Source organism: Dreissena polymorpha, chromosome 3, assembly GCF_020536995.1.
Source record: "Dreissena polymorpha isolate Duluth1 chromosome 3, UMN_Dpol_1.0, whole genome shotgun sequence".
In the NCBI taxonomy this organism is placed as follows: domain Eukaryota; kingdom Metazoa; phylum Mollusca; class Bivalvia; order Myida; family Dreissenidae; genus Dreissena; species Dreissena polymorpha.
In genome coordinates this window covers 146,896,752-146,910,036 of record NC_068357.1, presented here as the reverse complement: position 1 = coordinate 146,910,036, position 13,285 = coordinate 146,896,752, and the positions used below count along the sequence as shown (strand labels likewise).

General features: G+C 35.7%; 1 protein-coding gene across 4 annotated transcripts in view; it reads right to left on the bottom strand.

The window, feature by feature from the left end:
• Positions 1-13,285, bottom strand: part of LOC127871881 (unconventional myosin-VIIa-like) — a 132,622-nt gene that overhangs the window by 10,228 nt on the left and 109,109 nt on the right. For 3 of the 4 annotated variants that reach the window (XM_052415138.1, XM_052415139.1, XM_052415141.1), the window contains 7 exons: positions 11,347-11,367; positions 8,090-8,226; positions 7,153-7,349; positions 6,286-6,408; positions 4,919-5,085; positions 4,342-4,500; positions 3,683-3,767 (listed from right to left, as the gene is read on the bottom strand). In XM_052415138.1, coding sequence (XP_052271098.1) covers positions 3,683-3,767; positions 4,342-4,500; positions 4,919-5,085; positions 6,286-6,408; positions 7,153-7,349; positions 8,090-8,226; positions 11,347-11,367 — 889 coding nt within the window. The remainder of the gene's footprint in view (positions 1-3,682; positions 3,768-4,341; positions 4,501-4,918; positions 5,086-6,285; positions 6,409-7,152; positions 7,350-8,089; positions 8,227-11,346; positions 11,368-13,285) is intronic. The other variant, XM_052415140.1, reaches the window with a different exon arrangement.

The following is a 13,285-nucleotide window of genomic DNA, read 5'->3' as shown; positions in this document are numbered from 1 at the left end:
TACAAAATATTGTTTAAACATGGGCATAATCTACCATAAATTTGTCTTTGGTTCTGCTGCAACCCACAATAAAACCCCAAAAAAATGGCTTAATTTGTACATGGAAAACAAGCTGAAAGGTTTGTATGAATATAAAACAAATACAGTAGATTTTTACAAGAAGAAATTGTTTAAATGACTTAATTATAGTAAAAGGTATAAATTACCCTTTTTATTCAAAATGAAACAATGATTAGCCATGGTTTAAATAAAGAGTACTGAAACACACATGCAAAATAATCCAAAATGGCAATATTTTCTCCTGATTGACCACTTGCCAAATCGAGGATTCAATAATACAATCAAGTAGCATAGTAACCACTAAAATATGAGACACATTGTGGGCACATGGGTCTTAAGACATACTCGGCCATTCATTCAGTCTTATCATGAGCTACCCTGGCTGATATAGTCACACAAGGTATTGTGGTCTAATAAGCAGACATTATGAGCTACCCTGTCTGATATAGTCACACAAGGTATTGTGGTCTAATAAGCAGACATTATGAGCTACCCTGTCTGATATTGTCACACAAGGTATTGTGTTCTAATAAGCAGACATTATGAGCTACCCTGTCTGATATAGTCACACAAGGTATTGTGGTCTAATAAGCAGACATTATGAGCTACCCTGGCTAATATAGTCACACAAGGTATTGTGGTCTAATAAGCAGACATTATGAGCTACCCTGTCTGATATAGTCACACAAGGTATTGTGGTCTAATAAGCAGACATTATGAGCTACCCTGTCTGATATAGTCACACAAGGTATAGTGTTCTAATAAGCAGACATTATGAGCTACCCTGGCTGATATAGTCACACAAGGTATTGTGGTCTAATAAGCAGACATTATGAGCTACCCTGTCTGATATAGTCACACAAGGTATTGTGGTCTAATAAGCAGACATTATGAGCTACCCTGGCTGATATTGTAAGACAAGGTATTGTGGTCTAATAAGCAGACATTATGAGCTACCCTGTCTGATATAGCCACACAAGGTATTGTGGTCTAATAAGCAGACATTATGAGCTACCCTGGCTGATATAGTCACACAAGGTATTGTGGTCTAATAAGCAGACATTATGAGCTACCCTGTCTGATATAGTCACACAAGGTATAGTGTTCTAATAAGCAGACATTATGAGCTACCCTGTCTGATATAGTCACACAAGGTATTGTGGTCTAATAAGCAGACATTATGAGCGACCCTGTCTGATATTGTCACACAAGGTATTGTGTTCTAATAAGCAGACATTATGAGCTACCCTGTCTGATATAGTCACACAAGGTATTGTGGTCTAATAAGCAGACATTATGAGCTACCCTGTCTGATATTGTCACACAAGGTATTGTGTTCTAATAAGCAGACATTATGAGCTACCCTGTCTGATATAGTCACACAAGGTATTGTGGTCTAATAAGCAGACATTATGAGCTACCCTGTCTGATATAGTCACACAAGGTATTGTGGTCTAATAAGCAGACATTATGAGCTACCCTGTCTGATATTGTCACACAAGGTATTGTGTTCTAATAAGCAGACATTATGAGCTACCCTGTCTAATATAGTCACACAAGGTATTGTGGTCTAATAAGCAGACATTATGAGCTACCCTTGCTGATATAGTCACACAAGGTATTGTGGTCTAATAAGCAGACATTATGAGCTACCCTGTCTGATATAGTCACACAAGGTATTGTGGTCTAATAAGCAGACATTATGAGCTACCCTGTCTGATATAGTCACACAAGGTATTGTGGTCTTATAAGCAGACATTATGAGCTACCCTGGCTGATATAGTCACACAAGGTATTGTGGTCTAATAAGCAGACATTATGAGCTACCCTGTCTGATATAGTCACACAAGGTATTGTGGTCTAATAAGCAGACATTATGAGCTACCCTGTCTGATATTGTCACACAAGGTATTGTGTTCTAATAAGCAGACATTATGAGCTACCCTGTCTGATATAGTCACACAAGGTATTGTGGTCTAATAAGCAGACATTATGAGCTACCCTGGCTGATATAGTCACACAAGGTATTGTGGTCTAATAAGCAGACATTATGAGCTACCCTGGCTGATATAGTCACACAAGGTATTGTGGTCTAATAAGCCCTGGCTGATATAGTCACACAAGGTATTGTGGTCTAATAAGCAGACATTATGAGCTACCCTAGCTGATATAGTCACACAAGGTATTGTGGTCTAATAAGCAGACATTATGAGCTACCCTGGCTGATATAGTCACACAATGTATTGTGGTCTAATAAGCAGACATTATGAGCTACCCTGGCTGACATAGTCACACAAGATATTGTGGTCTAATAAGCAGACATTATGAGCTACCCTGGCTGACATAGTCACACAAGGTATTGTGGTCTAATAAGCAGACATTATGAGCTACCCTTGCTGATATAGTCACACAAGGTATTGTGGTCTAATAAGCAGACATTATGAGCTATCCTGTCTAATACAGTCACACAAGGTATTGTGGTCTAATAAGCAGACATTATGAGCTACCCTGTCTGATATAGTCACACAAGGTATTGTGGTCTAATAAGCAGACATTATGAGCTACCCTGTCTGATATAGTCACACAAGGTATTGTGGTCTAATAAGCAGACATTATGAGCTACCCTGGCTGATATAGTCACACAAGGTATTGTGGTCTAATAAGCAGACATTATGAGCTACCCTGTCTGATATAGTCACACAAGGTATTGTGTTCTAATAAGCAGACATTATGAGCTACCCTGTCTGATATAGTCACACAAGGTATTGTGGTCTAATAAGCAGACATTATGAGCTACCCTGGCTGATATAGTCACACAAGGTATTGTGGTCTAATTAGCAGACATTATGAGCTACCCTGTCTGATATAGTCACACAAGGTATTGTGGTCTAATAAGCCTTGTCTGATATAGTCACACAAGGTATTGTGGTCTAATAATCCCTGTCTGATATAGTCACACAATTTATTGTGGTCTAATAAGCCCTGTCTGAAATAGTCACACAATGTGTTGTGGTCTAATAAGCCCTGTCTGATATAGTCACACAAGGTATTGTGGTCAAATAAGCCCTGTCTGATATTGTCACACAAGGTATTGTGGTCTAATAAGCCCTGTCTGATATAGTCACACAAGGTATTGTGGTCTAATAAGCCCTGTCTGATATAGTCACACAAGGTATTGTGGTCTAATAAGCCCTGTCTGATATAGTCACACAAGGTATTGTGGTCTAATGAGCCCTGGCTGATATAGTCACACAAGATATTGTGGTCTAATAAGCCCTGTCTGATATAGTCACACAAGGTATTGTGGTCTAATAAGCCCTGTCTGATATAGTCACAGAAGGTATTGTGGTCTAATAAGCCCTGTCTGATATAGTCACACAAGGTATTGTGGTCTAAAAAGCCCTGTCTGATATAGTCACACAAGGTATTGTGGTCTAATAAGCCCTGTCTGATATAGTCACACAAGGTATTGTGTACTAATAAGAAGAAATTTTGAGGAGTCATCAAAGGGTACAGATGCAGAGTCATATGCACAGACTAGACTGCACAGATTTGTCATAAAACCCATTTTTGCACATGGCTCATATGATCTGCAAACTGGAAAACTGAGTCCCTGACTTACCTGATGTGCCAGGTGTCACCTCGTACAGGGCAAAGCACTCAGCGTCTGATCTCATGCCAATCTTAGCCTTCACTGTCTTAATCAGCTGAAATTACAAGATGGGGATCAGCTGCAATTACATTGCAAAGGTGGAGCCATCGTAGGCAAGGCTTTTGCACAGAGACTGGGCATGAACAAATTATTTAAACAAATGACCTGCAATATTTGAAAATTGGTCTTTTACCATATGCGAGCAGCAGATCTCCAGCCCATCCTGCACAGTCTGGTTAGGAGCTACGCTGTCCATAACAAAGGCACGCAAGTCTTGGTCTCATAAGTACACAGGGTTGCTTCTGACCACACTCTGTGTAGATGCCAGGCAAGAGACACTGGCCTCATATGGCATAAGACCCATTTTTTAATAACACAACTAATTTAAGGTTAAATGTACACAAGTCCAAGGTAAACCTCTGCTCTAAACTCTAAATGGATTTACAGCTATTTGCCTTAAATACAATGTCTTTATGGGCTCTCTCTAAATAAGTCATTTAAACATTAAGGGGGGGGGGGTGGCAGTCAGATACATTTCTTTTTAATTTTTACAATCAACATAGTATCATCCTTAAACAAAGCTTAGAATCCTTAAACAAAGACCAGTCTTCATGTGTTAGTTTTCTCACCTCTCCACAAGTTGCAGCTGCATCAAACTCGATGATACGGTTGTCCCCGTTCAGGAAGAACACCTTCTCATTGATAGGCTTGCGGGCTATCACACACTCAATTTCTTTGGCAGAGGGCGGGAATTTGCGACACTTTTTCTCTTGTGTCCGTGTCAAACACTATAGAAAAGCATTTTTTTGCAATAAAAATAGTTATTTCTATACTTAATGCATACTTTTGATTTTGAAATTAAATACCTTTTTTGATAATAATTAAATATACACATCAAAATCTATAGTTTTAATTACGCTTTGTAATCAAAATTAAATTAAGCAGCAATTCAAATAATTTCCAAATAATAATTCAGTTAATACCAGTTGGCAATTTTATTCAAAAAAATAAGCATAACGTATTCCTATTCAATCTTACTTTTATAAAAATACAAATCAATATCAATTAAAATGTAAAAAAAATTATTTCAATAAAACTAGGATAAAATATTCTGTATGGCAAAAATGAAGCACAGGTCAAGATAAGTCTTTTACATAATACAAAAATAATACATACAAAAACAATAAGAATAACTTCTCACAGTACCTTATTGCAGAATCGTGCGTATTTGCCCTCCTCTGTGGTTGTATCCAGAGAGCACTTCCTCAGATGGCAGTTCAGGTACTTCATCACTCGGCTGTTGCTAGGGACAACACAGCTGGTTGCTACACACATCAGCTGCCAGTTGCGCTTGTTGACGTTACTGTTGGGCTCTGCAGCATTCACAGAAGAAAGAAGGTTAAAATTATTTCATTTGATGAACCTCCATCTGGTATAATGGGTTATAATGCGAAGTGTAACCTGTCACCTCAAACTAGCCAGTGAAGTCACCACAGACTATTCAGGGATCACACTTCCCACTCTTATGGAATTTTTTGTTAAAAGGAAGCCCCTTCTAAACAAAAATCCAATCAAATGGTAAGTGTTGTTGAGGATAAGCCTGTGTGGACTACACAGGCTAATCTTGGAGAACACTTAATGCACATGCATTTAGCCAGGATTTCCCAGGGCACAGCTCTCATGTCACAATTAGTAAAAATCTGCTTATTAACTGCTCAAAATGGCAATCTTTAAACAAGCGGATGTACTGATATAAATAGTGATTTATTAGTCAAATTTTCATGAAACACAAAAATAACATGTCTATGAGTTCCAATGTTTAAACTCTGCTTTTATAGAGACATGTCAATACCCATAGCAATAATTCTCATTGAATACAGTAGGTTAAACATTGAATGTCATAAAATATACTTTAACAAGAGATGTGTTTGTCAGACACGTGTGTGTGTTTCAGAGTTTATTTACAGGTCCTACTGGCCAGACACACAATGCGCTGCTTTGAAATAAAATTTCAATATATCATTTGGCAGGTCTAGAAATTATCTCCCTTTTAAAGCTTATTATTTCCCTTGGATTGTATTTTTTTACTTTTGACCTTGAAGGATGACCTTACCTTGACCTTTCACCACTCAAAATGTGAAGCTTTATGAGATGCACATGCATGCCAAATATCAAGTTGCTATCTTCAATATTGCAAAAGTTATGGCCAATATTTAAGTTTTCGGACAGACACACAGACTTACGGCTTTACGGACTGACACACTGACGGACTGACAGAGGAACTGATGGACAGTTCAACTGCTATATGTAACCCTACCGGGGGCATAATAAATAAGAGGTTAATATTAATCAAAGTTTTCAAGGCATTGGCTTTCAATTATTATCAATAACAATATATGGGTGAATTATGATTTAAATAATTTTAGTGGCATGTAACTTTAAATAAATGCAATTGCTTTTCTAAGTTGGATACACAAAACTTCACTGGCAATTGTTGCATATACTTTTCTGCATAAATACTTAACATTTTTTGCCCCCCTCCCTGCAGTAACCCAATGTAAGTGAAGTGTAACCTGGATGGTCCGTGGTCTGCTTGATCAACTGCAGGTAGAACTCGTTACAAAGGGCCTCACTCTCCAGACACTTCTGCATCACAGTCTGGATCATCTCTGTGTGGTCAACCGACGCGTACTCTCCTGGAGGATCACCATGTGAATCAGTATAACTCTTTCCTGCTCTTTTACGCACTCTGTGACACATTATTATTCCCTTACAAAATCAAATTAAATTTAACACCTTTCTCACTAGATTTAAGTTTTAAAGGCTTAATTCCCAGCCCTAAGCTACTGATGAGCAGCAAATAGCATAAAACCTGAACAGACTGTTCTAGATTTATGCTGGTTATATATAGCCTTTGAAAGAGAAGAAAGGAAATATAAAGACTATGCTTAAACAAGATATGTTTTTGTCAGAAACACTGTCCCCTTTTGCGCCGCTTTGAAGCTATATATTTGACCTTTGACCTTAAAGGATGACCTCGACCTTGACCTTTCACCACTCAAAATGTGCAGCTCCATGAGATACACATGCATGCCAAATATCAAGTTGCTATCTTCAATATTGCAAAAATTATTGCAAATGTTTAAGTTGGGGCAAACAAACAAACAAACCAACAGACAGGGCAAAAACAATATGTCCCCCACTATAGTGGTTGGGGACAACAGACAGTTAAAAAACAATATGTCCCCCACTATAGTGGTGGGGGGATAAAAAAAACAATTACAAGTGTAAGACTAACAATTTCTTGGAATTCTTAACTTAAGACTCAATTTAGACTGGTCCATTTTCACCCGACCACTTTCCATTTTGAACAGCCCCCTGAAACTTGTGTAATCCTAGAAATGTCCCTATACTGCAGCAGCAGAACAACATCGCCATACCTGACTCAATGACTCCAGAGTAGATCAGTAAAGAGTTGAAGACTTTCAGTGAGAGCTCCTCCACCGCGAGGTCCTGCATCGTCGTGAGGCACTGTTTGAGCGCCACCTTACTGAACGACCAGTAGCTAACGTCAAACATGCCGATGTTGCCACCCGCATAACAGCTCCGCAGACGCTCCATCTTGGACTTTGTGATTCTATGTTGGGATAAAATGGTCAGGACAGCTTTCTTTATGCCATAATACATTTTTACATTTGTGAATCCAGAGATTCGTGCATTCAAAAGCCAACAGAGGTGTGCATTCCTTATCTGCTTAAGGAATTGTCCAAGTACTATCCATGCACTTTTACCTCCTGTATCCATGAATTTGACAAATACATTGTAATTAGTATTATAAACAACTGCATATATATTTGCATCATTGAAATTGACTTACTTAAAAAAATTTATACTTGCATGGATTTTGAAAACAAATCCCTAAAAATTAAACTGTGTCAAAGAGTGCATGAACACTTTTGATTCCAGTTTAAGTTTGATCTTCTATTTTAACACAATTTTTTTTTTAAATGTTATAATAAGCTCCAATCATACTGTAGAAGAATGATTACTTATAAACATTATTCAAAGAAGGTCATTAAATTAAATTCTGAGCTTGACTCACAAAGCCTTTGGTTACAAATAGCAAGAATGTGTTGCTTTGCTTACATTGAATAACATAGAAATGCAGGCCTGCTTTCCTAAATTGGCTATTTTTAATCACTTCTATGACACCGCCTAAACTGGATTTTCGCTAAGAAGTGATTTCCATTAAACAAAAAAAATACCGTTAATGCAGAATGATTTGTCCCGGATAAGCACAAGCAGACACTTAATGCACATGCATTAAACTCCGTTTTCCCAGAACAAGGCTCATATATATATATATAAACGCAATACCTTCTGAGTGTGTTCCGTAAGAAGCTCGAGTCCCTGTCCTGTATGGGTCTGTGAAGAAGGCGTGTCTCAGACAGGCTGCGACGCGCACGCACCAGATCTTCATATAGCTTCAACTTCTCTTCATCAGTCATCTTCATCTACAAGACATTGTTACAGAATTGATGTTATGTACAGATATGTTGTTATTTCATGCTCTCCTGTAATTTATATGGAAAAAAAGGTTATTAAAAACTGGTTATTAGTTGGTTCAAACAGTGAAAAATGACAGTGAAAATACAATATTCAGAATATTAGCATATGCCTGCAAACTATAATTTACTTTCATAAAATCCAATTAACACCTCTCTACAATTGTCAAAATAAGCCATCAAAAAGCAAAGCTTAACAAAGCAAATCAATACCAAAAAGCAAGTTTGCATATAATTGACCAAAAATTCCATGTGCGCAAATTAGCAGCATTATCATTATTCCATACCATGAGCGTAAAACCTAGATTTACATCAGTTGAATTTGTTAACAATACAGTCAAAACCCTATGGTGCAAACTCCCTTGGCTAGAATTTGAAGTAGGAAAATAACTGTTGGACGGCTTTAATTTGCGAGGATCTAATTATCGGATGGCTCTGTTTTCACAGTCACATTAATGTTTTTTTGTTTGTTTGGCTCAAACTCATGTCTGGTCACATAAAGCTGTTAATCGATTAGAAGCTCTTGATTATAAAGGCATGAATTGCTAAGATGTTATCGACTTAATCGTTAATTGATTTGAGGAAAAGATGACATTTTGTAAAATAAATGGCATTTTTTTAAGATGAAGTATTATTATGGTTGGAATGGTTGCAACACAACACGTGCAATGTCAAATTGATGGAATAGAAAACTTTGTATCTATATGACAATCCATGAACAATACACAGACAGACATCATTGTATTCTTAAACAAGAGATGTGATTGTCAGAAACACAATGAACCCTACTGCGCCGCTTTGATTTTTAAAAAATCATTTTGCAGGTACATATAATTATCTCCCTTTGAAGCTTATTACTTCCCTTGGATTTGTTTTTTTTGGCCTTTGACCTTGACCTTTCACCACTCAAAACATGCAGCTCCATGAGATACACAGGCATGCCAAAAATCAAGTTGCGGGGAGGGGGGGGGGGGGGGGGGGCATAAAAAACATGATTAGTACAAATATTAAATATTTACTTGGTTCTTATTAACTCAATTGCAGAAAGTAGAACAGATTTTAGGCAGTATGAATACTCTTCAACTGAAGACGTAAATCTATTGCAGATTCATGTTGGTGCTGTAAGTATATAAGAAATCTGTCAATTCAAATTCTGGATGGCTCAAACTTTTGCTGTCGGTCCAAGCGAGTTTGAACCATCAGGTTTAGACTGTACTTTGAATAATTGCACCTGTGATATCATATGTTTAATAGTATAATAGTTTGATGTATATAATAGAATATAACAAGATGGGTTTGAAAAATACTATGTCCCCCCCCCATTTACATTGTATTTGGCCTTTGACCTTGAAGGATGACCTTGACCTTTCACCACTCAATGTGCAGCTCCATGAGATACACATGCATGCCAAATATCAAGTTGCTATCTTCAATATTGCTAAAGTTATGGCCAATGTTAAAGTTTGACGCAAACAAAGCAACAAACCAACAAACCACAGGGCAAAAACAATAATTATGTCCCCCAGTATAGACTGGGGACCATAAAAATAAAACAACCATTAAAGTAAAGAACACTCAACATGACTCTTCAATGTTACGAAAAGCTTGCTGATGTATAGAACATGGGGAAGTCTTAAAATATCATCTTTACTTATTTCACAAATCAATAATCTTTGAAAATCATATACAGGTTAAGAAGCATATAGCATACAGTAATGTATTTGGTCTCCTAATTAATATCTAAGCAATTATAAACATACAATTCAATCATAAAAAAATGATGACAAAAGCAATAATTTAACCTAAAAATGCACAATTTATTATTAATAAAGAATATTTACTGAACAAATGTAAAAATGAGGAAAGACAAATTTAATTCTTTATTTCATTAAGTCTTTAAAAACTTTGATGTTCTGTTTATATACCACGGATACAATTAAAATAGGAAAATAAGAATACTGATTATTTTTAAGTTTAATTAACATTTCCTTTTCCAGTATATGTATACACTTCAAGAGGAGGGGCAGGGCAAGCTATTTAAGTTGTAATATATGATTGTGTGAAGTTATATTTAGAAATCTATATTTTGTATAATGCTTTAGTGAAGTTATAGTAAGACTGTAATATTTTGTAGAATGCAGTTATCTAAATCAGTAAAATATTAATACAAAGGGATGTTACATTTGTACCTAAGTATCAGGAAGATTGCATAGAACTTGTATATTTGAACCCCAATCTGTGGAAACTGGGCTTGATGCATGAGTACAGGCTTATCAGGGACAATTAACACTGTTGGTCTACACACTATTTTCATTTTACCCTTTGCATGCTGGGAAATTTGTTGTCTGCTAAAATGTTGTCTGCTGAATTTCTAAAATTAGCATTTTCTTCTATTTTTTACAAAGAATACTATCAGAATAGCAAACAGTTTGGATCCTGATGAGACGCCACGTTCTGTGGCGTCTCATCTGGATCTAAACTGTTTGCAAAGGCCTTTAAAATTCGGTTCCACCGCTGAAAGGGTTAAGAACAATGAAAAGCGAGCACAAACTGCACAGGCTAATTAAGAAGAAACTTAAAGAAAATGCAGTAAGCCCAGTTTTCCCACAACAAGGCTAATTAACAAATATCGTCAATTTAATCTTGTTGTGAAATAGTATGCATAGACAGCACCAAGCTAGACAAAGACAATAACACAATCATTTAGAATTTAAAAGAACAAGAACCATTAGTTGTTGTGTTTGTGTTGTTGTCTTTTTCCATTAAATCCACAAAATAATCCCTTACCAGAACATCCTACATTTTCTGTCTTATTAAATAACTTCATATAATAAGGTCTTTGAATTTAATGTGAGCAAGTTAGGAAAAACACACAAAAAGCAAGCATGTCTGAGCAAAAATTGAAGTTATCTAACATACTATGCACTGCCCAAAAGTGATTAATTTTTTATTCAGCTAAAAATATTTATCTCATCTTGTATTTTTAATTTTTTCATTCTACATGTGCAGTGCTGAGTATTTAGATAAAAATGGAGGGAAAATCACATATAAAAAGATGGAAATACATACAATGTCAAACATGCGTCCATGCTGAAATGAGTAAGGAGACATTTAGAGAGTACAGAGCTAGTACAGTTGTGCAAGACACATACATCTATCTTAATAAATGATTGACTGACATCTTGCTTTGTTCTTGTTGTTTTCATGCATACAGGCCATGGCAAAGTTACGTTTAAGTAAAAGCAACATGTATCAAAGTTATAATCCTAGTGTTAACAACACAATGTTTCTTTAACATCAAAAGTGAGATTATATAACCATAAGAATAAACAGATAAGCACAGGAAACCAGTTCACATTTCCACAGAAATACAATTCTCTGTACACTGCGCGACTCAATTATCTGGGATGTAAATAATAGATAATCTTTAAGCCCTAGACTTGCCTAATAATACAGAGTAATTATAATCTCAATCGCCTATTAATATTTGAAGTGAACATGCTTTTTATTTATTACATAACAAACAAGATTAGAGCTGGTTAAATATGGATCTCTACCAGTAGTTACTGTTTGGATGATGCAAAACCTAGGCAATAAGTAATATTTTATTGACAGTATTGTATAGCAGACACAAATAAAGTGAGTCTGGAGAAATTCTATGGGATCTTCATAATTGAATGAGACAAAGAACCCTATAAGCTCTTTTTTTAGATGAGACTTCTTTGTTTAACAGTACACATTTTTCTGAGTTGCTTTTGTTAATTTGGAACCTTCTTCAAATTGTTACTGATGTCATAACTACATAGATGGGAAGTGTCTAGTTGGTAAATTGCAGAGCTGCATTCATATAATTTGAGAAGAAATCAATCACTATGTCCATAAACATAAACATTCACATTCTTTTGAAATATAAAAAACAGAAGTGCTTTTCAACAGTGAACATTCAACTAGATGAAATACAGACTTTCTGGCATTTTATTGTTGTCATGGAAACTCATTATTTAAAGGAAGTAAAATATATATACTTTTTATCAAATAAAGAACAACAAATCCAGAACACAATTTTTTGGACAATGCAGGACATTTTCATGAAAAAATTTATTGTTAGGTGCAAAATGTTTCAATCACAAATATATTTTGAATTCCTTTCAATTTTTGTGAAAATCCCTTACTTCATGAATTAGGCAAAAAATTAGATTTCCAAAGCATATAATAATTTATATCATGAGAATTATTATTATTAGATTGTTGAAGGACCATTAAGGAAAATTCTAAAGCAAGTGTCAAAGAAAAACATATTTCCATGTGGGTACAAAATTGTATCAAATGCAAGGAAGTCTGTATATACAGAACTTAACTGAAATAAACTGAATGGAAGTCTACTGTGACTATATATAACAAAGTCTCACCTTTTTAACCTGCTAAATAAAAGTGTGCATGATTAATGAAAATGAATGAAACAATGAAACCAGTTTAATGACTTCAGTATGTATAAATGTATATGATTTTAATGTAGACGTTTTATTTTCTCAATCTAAAGGCCACGTTGTGTGTGTGCCACTGGAAGTATGCTAAAATCTTGTTTCAAGTTATTTCAAAGTCCTAGGTATGCCCAAGATTGGTTGACGCATGACCTTGCACCTGGATCTTGTCTTTAATGTGCCACTTAATCAAACAATGCCTGTCACTTCTGCCATTTATATGAATGTCTGTCTATGCTGGACAAAGTTATGCTCTTGACAAAATGCATGAACCTTTGACCTTAAATTGTGACCTTGACCTCAGATCTTGATTTCATGCTCAGGTTGTGTATCACTCATGTGAAGTAATTAAACATCAATGATGGATAAATTTATGGCAATAAAGAGGGGTTTATTTACAATATTTGCTTTTATTTTAAATTGTGACCTTGATCTTAGACCTTGTTATTGCATGTCATATTCATAAACCTTATGACTTTTTCCTATTTTTTTTAAAAATCCATCAATTCTGGTAAATGTTAAATTCT